Source organism: Scatophagus argus, chromosome 11 (genome assembly GCF_020382885.2).
Source record: "Scatophagus argus isolate fScaArg1 chromosome 11, fScaArg1.pri, whole genome shotgun sequence".
Lineage (NCBI taxonomy): Eukaryota > Metazoa > Chordata > Actinopteri > Scatophagidae > Scatophagus > Scatophagus argus.
Window position 1 is genome coordinate 6,427,083 of NC_058503.1, and position 12,503 is coordinate 6,439,585.

Genomic DNA, 12,503 nt, shown 5'->3' on the forward strand with positions numbered 1-12,503 from the left:
TGTTGATAATGACTGTCAGTCTGTGCATCCTGCCTAGAGTCTCAACAGATAATAGGGATAAGATATGTCTACCAGTCACATGTTATGCTGATGTCCGAATTTTTCTTTTAAAAGACTAAGTTACTAGTTACTGACAGTTACACAGAATGGGGCCTGATAGTTGTCTGTTTGGGGAACAGGGAATTATTTAAGGAAGGAAATCTTCTAAGAATAAGCACCTATCACAAGTTAGTAAAGAGACTACAAAACTAGATGTCACTAATTTGGGGCATAACATGTTTAATTACAGGAAGTGTATGGCCCATGACCAATAGCCTATAGTCACACATTCTATGATTGCGTTGGTTATACACAAACAGAGATCAGACTTGTTATTTGGTTTTAGTTTTCTATTTTTTAAACGATGGTATGTCGAAATGTTGATTTGCCTCCACTTCCCATAATCCCCCTCCGTAATTTCTCCGGAAGAAAACCTCCGCTTGTCCCTTACACTTCCTCTTTCCGTCAACGGAGTTTAGGTAGGCCAGCTTCTGTTTGATTTCCTTTACAATATCTGCTCTAAATCATGATTTTCTTTGTTCATCCACTTTAAACCAACATTTCCAAATGTGCAGCAAATGTATAAGAACAATACCTACTGTGTATTTTAGTGACAGACCTCTGTTTTAAAGAGTTTTATAGGTTATGTGTAGCTCATTGATGACATGGCGCTGTAACAGTGAATGTGAAGCAGCCTGAAGGCCAGTCCGTCACCCGCCAGAGACAGTACAGATGTGTGTTTTGATATCCACTGTTTAGAGAAGCTACAGTTTTTCCGTAAATGTGAAAATCGACTGCAGGTTACTCTGTTAGCTTGTCAGACCATAGATTACACTGCACCGTAAGACTAATACACAGTGCGTTAATGTGGCTAGCTTGCTCGGCTAACTATAGCTAACCATATTTCGTTAAAAACATGCGAGATAGTTAGTAGTCGCTTTCAGATGTGTTTTCAGACCATTTCTAAAGTGGCAAATAAAATTAACCAACTTATTAAACAGAGAAAGTATACCCAAAACGACAGTAACTTCGTTTTAGTCAGAGGCCTCGCCGTTAGCCGGTGTCAAGCCGGTAACTCACGTTGACTGTGGTGTGTTTCAGTACACGATGGGACGTGTGATCAGGGGACAGAGAAAAGGTGCGGGCTCCGTGTTCAAAGCCCACGTCAAGCACAGGAAAGGTGCTGCTAAACTCCGTCATATTGACTTCGCTGAACGCCATGGTTACATCAAGGGGATTGTGAAGGTAACTGAGGATTGTACTTCTGGTTTTTGTTTTTTGGAGGGGGCAGATCAGAGTCATGCTGTCTGTTGGTGAGAGCACATTGTGACATTGCTTTCCTCTGTTGGTCTCCCCGCTCAGGATATTATCCATGACCCTGGCCGTGGTGCTCCCCTGGCCAAAGTCGCCTTCCGTGACCCATACCGCTTCAAGAAGAGGACAGAGCTCTTCATTGCTGCTGAGGGCATCCACACTGGACAGTTCATTTACTGTGGCAAGAAGGGTAAGAGACTTTTTAGGGTTCTTCTAGCATAAATCGGATGAACAGGGTGCACCAATTGTTTTTCTTTAGTATGTTGTCCTGCACACAACCTGTTGCTACCTTAAAGCCCATTTTCAGACATGAAATCTGTTGCATTTGTGTTTTCATCCATTCTGCCTTTTGGAATATAGGTCTGTGAAGTACAATTTTGAAAAATACGACAGGATCAATACAGATGCTTCATCAAGAGATGGATTTTAAAAGTTATTTTGTATTAACATTTAAAGGTGTAGTTATTAGCCAAATTGTGTGTGGGGTTGGAAGTATGGTACAAATATCCACACATGAGAGTGATGTGAAATTTCCAGCTCATGAGAGACAGTAGTTTTGAATGTGGTTAACATTTTGAGTCATCACTGTGGTGGATTTAATTGATCTGTGGTCTGTAAGTATTTTTGATTATTCCTGGAGTCCTTCAGGATTTGAGACTGAATCATTTTGAGGTAGACAGGCACCTGTTTGGTGTCTTTCTGTTGGCTGTGTGTGTGTTTATGTGGCCTCAAAAGTTTGCATTGTACACTTTTATACTGGGCCCAGTTTTAGCTTTATGAAGTTGTAGCAAGTGGCATCAAAAGCAGTGAAAATGGAAATGTATAATAATGTTGGTTGTTCCTTAAAATGCAGTGCTTGTAATTATGTCAAATTGAGGTGACATTGTTGAATGGAGGTGTACAGTGTTTCAATATGAAGCTTGTGCCCCTATATGTTTTTCCCACAGCTCAGCTGAACATTGGCAATGTCCTGCCTGTCGGCACAATGCCTGAGGGAACCATCATCTGCTGCCTGGAGGAGAAGCCCGGCGACAGAGGCAAACTGGCCCGCGCTTCAGGAAACTACGCCACAGTGATCTCCCACAACCCTGAGACCAAGAAGTCCAGAGTCAAGCTTCCCTCAGGCTCCAAGAAAGTCATCTCCTCTGCCAACAGAGCTGTTGTTGGTAAGGACCCTTAATGTCTGGTAGAGCTCAGGTTTCATGCTGCTTTGACTCAGTTCAGGAACTGATGTCATCTGTAGTGCAAGGAGCTGTGTGGATATGCAGTTCATTTGGTGTGTGTAAACAGATGATTGCACTGGTGCACCTTTTTGACCAGCTGTGCTGTGTGTGACACAGGTGTGGTTGCCGGAGGCGGTCGTATTGACAAGCCCATCCTGAAGGCTGGTCGTGCCTACCACAAGTACAAGGCCAAGAGGAACTGCTGGCCACGTGTCCGTGGTGTGGCTATGAACGTAAGTGCAGTTGAACATCCTGCAGCTATTGTGTGTGTGTGTGTGTATATATATATATATATATATATATATATATATAGATAGATAGATAGATAGATATATATCAGGTAAAATAGATTTTATGCAATGTGTGCTGAAATTTAGAGTGTCGAGGAGGCCTGAGGTGGCAGACGTATGTTACAGCAAGTGCAAATATGAACGCGTTTGAGCTTCGTGGTGTATTTAATGATTTTGTTACACTGAATAGATATCGCTGGGGTTATATTTTTGTCATGTTGGTCCCATCAAACAGCTTCACTGGTAGCTTATGTTTTGCAGTGATTCTCAGAATGTGCAGTAAGGTTTAATAATGAATCAACTGTCATGAAGTGTAAGGGATGAGTGTGTTGAAAAAGAAGTCTTGATACTGTGAAACTAAAGAGAGACAGACAGTGTAATTTTCTGTTGTATGGAGGAGGTAATGACTGAGCTTGAACAATGTCTTGTAGTTTCTGCCTGGTTCTCTAGCTGTGGTAATTGTGTTCAAACCTAATTTAAGGTTTTCAGTTACTGCACATGTTAAATAGAGTATTTTTGGGTACCTTAAATGTCTGGGGGGGGGGGGGGGGGGTTTAGCTACTGGGTCTGACTTTTAAGATATGGTTTGTTTTGAACTTTGAGCATGGTGGTGTAGACAGGAGGATTTGGTCTTGAATATCTGAAGCATTTGTGAGGGGGGCACTACTTAATGCCCTAATGGAGTTGTGTTGTCTTAAGCTTAGAGTCTGTACATTTGACAAAATCCATCACAGTATCAGATTTATCTCAACCTGTGAAGCACTTAAATGTCAACAGTTTCTAAAGGTGCTATACTGAAAGATTTATTTTAATGCTTTGACTTGCACTCTGCTGAGTAAGTATTGAAGACATTCTCTGTATGGCTTGTGACACTCTGCATTCTGGAAATAAGGCCATGTATTCAGTAGGTTTGACATTTTCTCATGTTTTAAGCATAACATTGAAGCAGCACATTAAGGAAAAGGCAGAGCAGGAAGCTTGAGGTTGTCTCAGTCCCTTGTTCAGTGCAAGGAAGCAGCCTGAATGTAGATATCAAACTGATATCCCTCTTTTTTTTTTTTTTGTTCCCTCTCTGCACAGCCTGTTGAGCATCCCTTCGGTGGTGGTAACCATCAGCATATTGGCAAGCCCTCAACAATCAGGAGGGATGCACCTGCTGGTCGCAAGGTCGGTCTCATTGCTGCCCGACGCACAGGCAGACTGCGCGGAACAAAGACCGTACAGGAGAAGGAGAACTAAATCTGACTTTCTTGATAATAAAATCTGTTCCAAAAGAATTCTGTGTTGTTCTCTGGGTCCACACACACAAGTCATATACGGGCTGATGTTCAGTTGCATATTGTAGTGCTAAATTGATCAGACAGGTAGATAAATATTTCATATAGTCAGAAATTCAATGCTGTAAATAATATTGATAGGCTGAGTTCTGTTAAGCTGGTTAAGTTTCAGAGCCTGATATCTCATTAGGATGCTAGAGCAAAGATTATTAAATAGCTGTGCTTTTCCTACTAAACCCTTCCCATCCTAACATGGCAATTTACTACAGTTAATATTAAACTGTGTGGCCGTTCACAGATATTTTAACTTTTAAAATAACTGGTGATGGGCATTTGATTATTCTTTTGTAAACCTGTGGAGGTATTGATTCTCATGGTTCATTTTTTTTAGCTGAGGTTATGCAGAGAGGTGTTTTCACAAAGTAGCTCCCAAAATCTTTTGACATTACTAACTTCACGAAGACAGTTTTTTTGGAGGAGGGAAGAGCTTATTATTAGACTAGTTTCAGCTGCTTTCCTTGTATAGTGGTAACTTGGATTATGTACACTAAAGGGAGCTTGTGTGTCAGGACAGTTGGAGAAAAAGTTTGGTTGTTACTAACCTTTCCTTCATAGACTGTAGGTGTTAAACTAGCGGGCCTTTGAAAATGTGTAATTACTTTTTTGTGGACATGAGCCAGAGCGATTTGCCTCTTGTGAAATGTGAAGAGGTTACAATACCAAAATTTCTCAAGAAAAAATAGAAAACTCTTCATGTTGTGTAACAGAAGTGTTTATTTTGAAGGATGTTCCCTGGGTTGGAAAGTTTATAGAAGTGCGTTGTATTAATGTGTAGTGTTCCAGAGACTGACTAAATAGTTTTTGACTTTAAGTTTGCGGTAGCCATGCGCCAAGCTCCAGAAACAGTGGATGTTGTATCTCCCATAATTCAACTCAGTAGCATCTTAGAATCTCCCTTCCCAGGGAACAGGTGCATCTGTTATATGATTTGCATTGCAGGGTTGCTGCACAAGGTCAAAATGAGCAGGCTGGTGTACAGAAATGCTAATCAATGTGCTTCCCTGATGCCATCATATGGATTGCTCCCTCTGCAGCAAAAGAAGACGTTACACTCTCAGTTACTAGTTTATCAGATGCACTTAGCTTTAACTAATGCAGTCTAATACAACAATTCTCTAATAAAATGGTGTCAGTTCAACTTATTGACCATTGTGTGGTGCACTTTCCAAAATGACCATGAGGTTGAATCAACACCTCTCAAAAGTTTCAAGCAAGACTTAACATAACTTTGGTGAAGGGAGGCTTTACTGCAGGATTGGTGGATTAGACTGCATTGGTTTCTGTTCAGTGCACCTAACAAACCCATAGCCTTAGGAGTAGATTACAAGTAAACTGAAGTTAAAATTGGTGACATGCCCCTTTAAGAGGGATTTCAAATGTGTCACATGACCAAACGTGGCTCATTTAAAAGACAAAGATCTTTCTGCAAGTTACACCATCCATCTGGAGTCTGCTCATGTCATAACTGATGTAGAATCAACAAACCATAACCTGAACTTTGTACAAAACAATACAGCAATTTACAGCCTAACAAAACGTCAGCTGGTGCAACAACCCAGCAAACGTGAGAACCTTTCTTAAGTGTGTATATGTGGACACTTTCTGGATGTTTACTGATTACATTCAAAAGTAAAAATGAGACACAGGCAAGATTCCATGTTCTTTATTTGCTAAGGGCGCAATGCTTTTTTTGTTATATTTCTGTGCACAAAAAACCTCACAAAGTGAAAGTCCACATCGCGACTGTAGCTCCAGAATTCAACGTCACACCATGGCCAAAACAAAAGTCGGCAAAAAACAGGGCGCAGAACTCTGTACAGTCAATATCTTCTTTAAAAATAACACAAGGACAAAAATGTTCCTCTTAAATCAAATTCTATTTTTAGTGAAATACAACAAAATAAATTCTATAAAATAAGAGCAAAATATTTAAATATAATACGATGGGCAGAATATTTTCATTTGCAGGAGTATTTGGTATGTTTTAGACAAAAAAAAAAAATCAAAATCAAAATACATGCATTCAAGTTACCAATTAAATACAGTATTTACTGATGTTTACCTTTTACTCCTACAAAATTACAAGTTAGCTCAAGTTGCAACATGACTAACCAGCCGCTATTTCTTACGGTACAACCCTGCTGTGGAACCCGTTCTACATGGAGCGAGAGGGCGAGGATTTCACTGCTGCTCGGGATCAGGTACTTCATCCCGACCCGCAGCCAGATGCCAAACCTGACCAGCTCCATGGCAGAAAGGAAGCCGACGGGCAACAAGTCTGTCTACAACTAGGCTCTATTGAAGAGACAGAAGCAAACCACACAGTCTATTATACACCAGATAGCCCAGTGCAGCAATTCTGTTGCATATGTGTTTCATTTTTCAGAATTCCTAAAGATGAAAGCTAAGCTGTCTATCCCAGCAAAACTGACCGCCAAATGTGAAGTTGGAGGATTATAATGTGCAATTCAAAAGCCACTTATTCATACATTGGTTCAAAATATCGCCCTCATTGTAGACAGGGTAGTTGAGTAGAAAAAAGAATGAAAACAACAAAAAAAACCTAAGGGTAACAACCACCCTTTGCAGATGTGGATTAAGAACAGCTTTAGGTTGTTATGATCACAAGTCTTCCCTTGGGCTACACTATTCTGGTGAGAAGCCATGCTAAATGTTACAGCATATTAACTAGAGCTTCAAAAAGGATTCAATTAATTACCAGAAAAAAAATTAAATTAAAAAAAAAAGAAGAAGAAAGGCAATGAGTTTCAGAACAATGTTGCATCACTGCTTTTTCACGTCAACCAAACACCTTAAAAGTCCACCCAACCATTCCGTATCTCACACTAAAACCAACCACAGCTCGTGAGTTGATTTGGCATCGGTCATAAGGTTGCCAAGGAGCTTAAGAATAATAATATAATTATGATAATAACAATGCGTCCTTCTACAGTTGAATGACCAGTAACCGTCCGATGGTAGAACAAACTTTACTGCTGAGCATGGGTGATAAAACAAAGAGGAGCTGTTGTCTTCTTACAGTTTTTTTTTTTGTTTTTTTTTTGGGAATTTTTCTTATTTATAATATCCATTTTGTTTTTCATAATATCTGCAACATCTCCCAACAGCAAACCACACAGTTATGCTACTGGGGGATCTGAACAGTCAAAAACATAAACATACTATGTACACCTTTTCGTCGCGTAGACAAGCGCATCAGCATCGTCGGCTCTGGGTAAATTTGTTTTTCTTTATTAGAACTCTTGTCCACTCCCTCGCCTCTGCAGCCGCCAGCAGGCCCCTGTAACACGGTCAGGCAGTCCCAGGCCAGGGAAGAGCACCTCCCACAGGCTGATGGGAGGGGAGGCCTGGCTCTGCCCTGCCCTGGGGCCAGAGAGAGTGAGAGAGAGAGAGAGCGAGAGAGACCCAATGAGGAGCTCTGTTGACCGAAGGATGAGAGAGGAGGGAGAGCAGGACGATGGAGGCTCGAGGCACAGCAGAGGGGGAGGGGATGTTACTCCTTAGGTGGGGCAGGCGCCGGGGTAGAATTGGGTGCAGGGGCGACCTCCTCTGTGCTCTCCCAGTTCTCTTGTGCTCGCGGGCCTGGACCAGGAGTGGGGCCAGGGGCCGGGGTGGGGGTCTGGGTAGGGCCTGGAGTTGGGGCAGAGGCAGGACCAGGACGCTGTGGGTTGTTCATGTGCTGAGCAGCAGGCCCGGTATACGGCTGCCCATGAGGATGGTTGTTCTGTTCAGGAAGAGAAAGTGGATAAAAATCAGCCGATTTGAACCACATCATTGAAATGGTTGACATGTTCCTTTATTATCATTAACATGGGTGATTTTGAGTCAATCCTGGGCTGGGAAAGTCCAGATCAAGCAATGAGATATTATATGATCTGGTAACTATTTTTGTAATGAAAATCTTCATGTATCTGCATGACATGCAATACTTATTTATTCCCTGTTTTCCCTGCTACTTGTCCTTTACCCACACATACCATATAACATTTTTATGAGACTGGATGTAAGCATTTGTTCATGTTTTAACCTGTGATGGCAGAGTTTCGCAAAAGGATTTGTTTTTTTGATTTAGATTCATTAAAAAAAACATTTGAACAAAAGTAGTTAATTTGGTTGCAGTGTTGTATTATCACAAAACCGACTATAAAATGTGAGCATGAAATAACACTTTGGATGCTCAAGTAAATATCTGTGTTTCCATTATTCATGGCTAAGGTGAGACCGTTTATGAGAACATTTCATGGTGATACTCTCTGCCCTGCTAGAACAGGTTAGACACCAATCGTCAATGTGACATCAGAAATCCCAAGTATGAAAGCAGTCAGAATTTATTTACACATCACAGACTGTAATGAGGACACGAGGTAAAAAGGACCCTGGGACACTACCTGCTGAAACTGAGCGGTTCCAGGAGAATGTGGGTACAAAGAGGTGTCCTCAGGTGGGGAGGAGTCTTGATCATCAGGTGCTTCCTGTTCATCTGGCTCCTATCAGATATGAGATAAAATGCTCATGAACTCTCACTCTACAGTGGAGGATACTTCAGTGTGCCACTTTAATGGGACAAGGCTGGTGATCATTTTTATTTCTAACAGTAAGAAAAATGTTAAGTAGCTCCCTATGATTTGACAGCTAGTCATCATATATCTATGTGACAAGGTAAATTACATTTACAACATGAAGTTGTAAGTGGAAAAACAACAGAACTGGAACATAAATGTCTAGCATGTTAAACTCGTGTACTAGTGAAGTTACAGATGGAATATCAAAACAGTGTGACCCTTCATTTTTAAAGTTTTTTCGAAGATTATAGGTTAACTACCAAAAAAGCCTATAAATATATACTGTCTCAGCAGGGCAATGGAGACCAAAATCTTGCTTAATGCACAGTACAGCCTTTCAGACTAAAGGCTAAAAGTTTTCTATCACATGCAGGGGGCTTGCAGCATCATAGTTTGAGTTGGGGAGGAGACAAAAACTGGCAAAAGAACTTTGCTTTACTTGGGCAAATCACTTGGCCTGGGCAACAGGACAGCAAAAGACCAAAGATCAGTTCCCTGTGTACATCTGTATAACACAGTTTCTAATGCCAGTTACACTGTATGGCATTTCACAGGCAGCCTGCCTGTCTTCCCTGCTGCTACCTTTACTGCTGGGGGATGGGACTGTTTTTTTCTTTTTCATTCATCTGTCATCTAATAGCATGAACAAGTCCATAATGTGTTAAGAATTTAACATCCTTTCTACACATAAAAGATAGATAGACAAACATTATGAACATCCTCTCTCCAATCGCCTGTGCTTAACTACTTGTATGACAATTTGTATCACATAAATATCAATACAATACAATAGAAAAGAGTTCAAAAGAAAAACTGAGCAAAGCAAACGGGAAAAACTGCAGGGTCTCAACATGTCACAATGACTCTAGCCTCTGAATCTGATGACTGTTCAAACTACAGGAAACTTAAAATTGTGCACTTTTAACTAAGTGTTGAAGGTGTCTGAGGCCTACACGTTGGCCAACTGTTCATTGTTTCTCTGCTGACACTTAAATTTTGTTCCATTTCCTTCCTTTATGTGGTGGTGCCTGGAATACTGACCTTCCCTGGGCTTCCCTGAGTACACTTGAGCTGTGTATGGAATATTACAGGAGAAGTGTGTCATTTGACTGGATTTTCAACATAAAAATACAAGTAACTTAGTTTAAGCTGAATAAAGAAATGATACTTCTAGGCATTGTGAACTGCAGCCATGAATCCATACAAGACATCTTCAGCATAGTAAACAAGTCATAGCTGTAGCTCAGAAAGGACATTTACATTTAATGGCATGTCGGAAACACTAAATGAATGGGTCCAGTTAAATAACCAATTAATCAAATCAAATTAAATGTCAGATTTTTCAACCTTTTTTGAGAATTTATTCTGAAATCATTAATGCCAGGAAAAAAGCTACACCTACAAAACTGAAGCACATCTTATTTATAATGACATCAGACAGACAACACTTGATCAATTTGTTGATAAATATTCCAGTCAACCTTGTAATGAACGAACCCCTTCAGTGTTATTACATACAGTTTACATCCCCTGTTAAAAGCTGGTCATGTTGTGTCATCCAGTGGATTATTGTGTTTTTAAGAGTTACTCTAGCTCAGTCCTGCAGTATTTCAGAGGGATTCTTCTGTTACCTTCGCCACTGTACACAACTGTTAGGATGTCTCCATGGCAACACTGGCCATGTGTCTTTTTTTTGTTGTGGTAATATTCATGATTTCATACATTTGCATATAACAGAAAGATCCCCTTCGTTCTGACAGAACTGTAGCAACTGAACAGCTCTTCCTCACTTTGCATGTTTTGTTTTGTTTTTTTTCCAAAATGTACACCTCATATCTATATATAGTGTCCTACAGCTTTACATACTAGTGTGGTTTTGCACAACCCCTGAGACTAAAAGATAATTTCTGTGCTCTGTGTGTGTGTGTGTGGGTGTGTGAAGGGTACAATGTAAAGGCCATTACCTCCTCAGGACAAAGTTCACAGGCTTTGGCCAGTGTCATACGTGCACTGTGTGACCGCTCCAGGAAGTAGCCATTTGAGGTCTCGTTGCTCTGAACTGGAGGGGACCAGTTGTTGTATGTGTACTGAGGGTTCCCTGTGTATGGTCTCCTCTCCAGCTCGTCCCCTAACCACTCCACTGCCCAGGTCCACTTCCGTTTCAAGTCACCATTACTCTGCATGCACAAAAAGAACACACTGCTTACCGGATATGACTTCACATATGTTGTGTACGTGTGAATCTCAACATGTAATTTGACTGTTTAAGTGCTGGTTCTTATTTCATCCGTCTTAACACATGTTAGCTAGTGGGAAAGACAGAAACTGTGTAGAGAAGCAAAAATATTTAGAGAGAAGAGAGAAGCACATGTACACATGCATGTAGAGAAGCAAAAACATTTAAACATTTATTGCAGAAGATAAAATGCCCTTCACCAAGAAAAGGTGACTGTGTATGACAACAGGAGAGCTCCAAGTAGTAGGAGGTTATCTGGTCTCTCAGTAAATGTACCTGTAGGATCTGGTAAGCCACAGAGCAGTTGCTAAAGAGTGCCACCATGCACTTGATGCACTGGTAGGCTCGTTTCTGGTAGTGGTTCTTGGAACGCTGGATAGTGTCAAAAAGCCCATCTCTGTCATCTGGAATGCCCTTCAGCACATTGTGGATCCTACACAACCAGACAGACAAAACAAGAATTTTAATCTGTGATCACATTCATAACAACGCAGAACTCATAATTTGAGAATTGAGTCTGACCTGTGTGTCTGCCAGGAGTCCTCAATCAGCAGGATCTGTAGCAGCAGGTCCAGGTAAGGCCTCAGCTCATAGGTGTAGGAGTATGCCACCTGCAGACAGACAGTGTGTATAATCTGAACTTGGGGTCTAGTTGAGATGGGGAAGTAAGCTACCAACAGAATGGTAAAGCTGTTCTTCACAAACATCAGACATTTACCTGCCAGAGCAGTTCACTGAGCACAGTGGAGGAGAACTGTGGGTTCTCCCAGCAGCTGAAGCGAAGCAACTTTACTGTCTCCTCAGAGTTGCTGCAGTCCTCAATGATCTTCTTCACATAGCTGGTCCTCACAAACAGGATCTCAGCCACCAGCTGCTGCACGGGCATCACTGGGGCTGTCAGATTGGTGTCACCATAAGGGTTAGGGAGGGGAGGGTTGCCTGCAGAGGGTAGAAGAGAAGAAATTTAAAGTAACTTTAATCTAACATATAGGTCGTAATTATGTTTCTTTCAGACAGTGCATTTACCCCTCATCTCCGAAAGCCCTCAGCTCTAAGCTCTGCCTACACAACACAGAAGCTCAGAGTGGCTGGTTTGTCAGTCACTAGATCCTGAGCAAGGATGAAAATCCTCATTGGGCTCCATCTCTCCCCATCCCAAATTGTTCAGTGATTTTATTTCTGGCTCAGATCAGCTTAGTTCATATTACATTTTGTGTGATTGAACAGTAAAAGTACTCACCATTGATGGAGGACTGCATGCGTGAGGAGACATCACAGCAACGGACTAGCTGAGAGACCACAGTGTACAGCTTGCCCAGCTCAGCATACTGGTACTTAATGGGAGGGCCAGGACCCTCGTCCAGAGCGACCAACATGAAAGTGGCTGGGACATTCAGCTTCAACAGCTGAGTCTTTTCTGACAGGCCTGCATGTGATAGGAGGAGTGAGGGGCGGTACAAAAAAGACACAAGGGAGAATTT

The 12,503-nt window shown here is 41.4% G+C and overlaps 2 protein-coding genes across 8 annotated transcripts in view; one reads left to right on the plus strand and one right to left on the minus strand.

Moving 5' to 3' along the window:
• Positions 1–635: 635 nt before the first annotated feature.
• rpl8 (ribosomal protein L8) lies at positions 636–4,143 on the plus strand. The gene is made up of 5 exons (XM_046404838.1): positions 636–1,284; positions 1,402–1,543; positions 2,301–2,519; positions 2,694–2,809; positions 3,947–4,143. The coding sequence occupies exons 1-5, from the start codon at positions 1,147–1,149 to the stop codon at positions 4,103–4,105; spliced, it is 774 nt and encodes a 257-aa protein (XP_046260794.1). The 5' UTR covers positions 636–1,146; the 3' UTR covers positions 4,106–4,143.
• A 1,707-nt stretch (positions 4,144–5,850) lies between these two features.
• Positions 5,851–12,503, minus strand: part of usp9 (ubiquitin specific peptidase 9) — a 38,235-nt gene continuing 31,582 nt past the window's right edge. For 5 of the 7 annotated variants that reach the window (XM_046404836.1, XM_046404834.1, XM_046404832.1 and 2 more), the window contains 8 exons: positions 12,263–12,448; positions 11,741–11,961; positions 11,545–11,633; positions 11,299–11,455; positions 10,751–10,963; positions 9,828–9,857; positions 8,613–8,711; positions 5,851–7,948 (listed from right to left, as the gene is read on the minus strand). In XM_046404836.1, coding sequence (XP_046260792.1) covers positions 7,718–7,948; positions 8,613–8,711; positions 9,828–9,857; positions 10,751–10,963; positions 11,299–11,455; positions 11,545–11,633; positions 11,741–11,961; positions 12,263–12,448 — 1,226 coding nt within the window. In that variant the 3' untranslated portion in view covers positions 5,851–7,717. The remainder of the gene's footprint in view (positions 7,949–8,612; positions 8,712–9,827; positions 9,858–10,750; positions 10,964–11,298; positions 11,456–11,544; positions 11,634–11,740; positions 11,962–12,262; positions 12,449–12,503) is intronic. The other 2 variants (XM_046404835.1, XM_046404833.1) reach the window with 1 other exon arrangement.

Bases quoted from the DNA above. Each gene is read 5' to 3' on its own strand.
- rpl8 (XM_046404838.1), top strand. From the start codon at position 1,147: ATGGGACGTGTGATCAGGGGACAGAGAAAAGGTGCGGGCTCCGTGTTC. The intron at 1,285-1,401 runs GTAACTGAGGAT...CTCCCCGCTCAG, and splicing joins ACATCAAGGGGATTGTGAAG to GATATTATCCATGACCCTGG. The intron at 2,810-3,946 runs GTAAGTGCAGTT...CTCTCTGCACAG, and splicing joins TCCGTGGTGTGGCTATGAAC to CCTGTTGAGCATCCCTTCGG.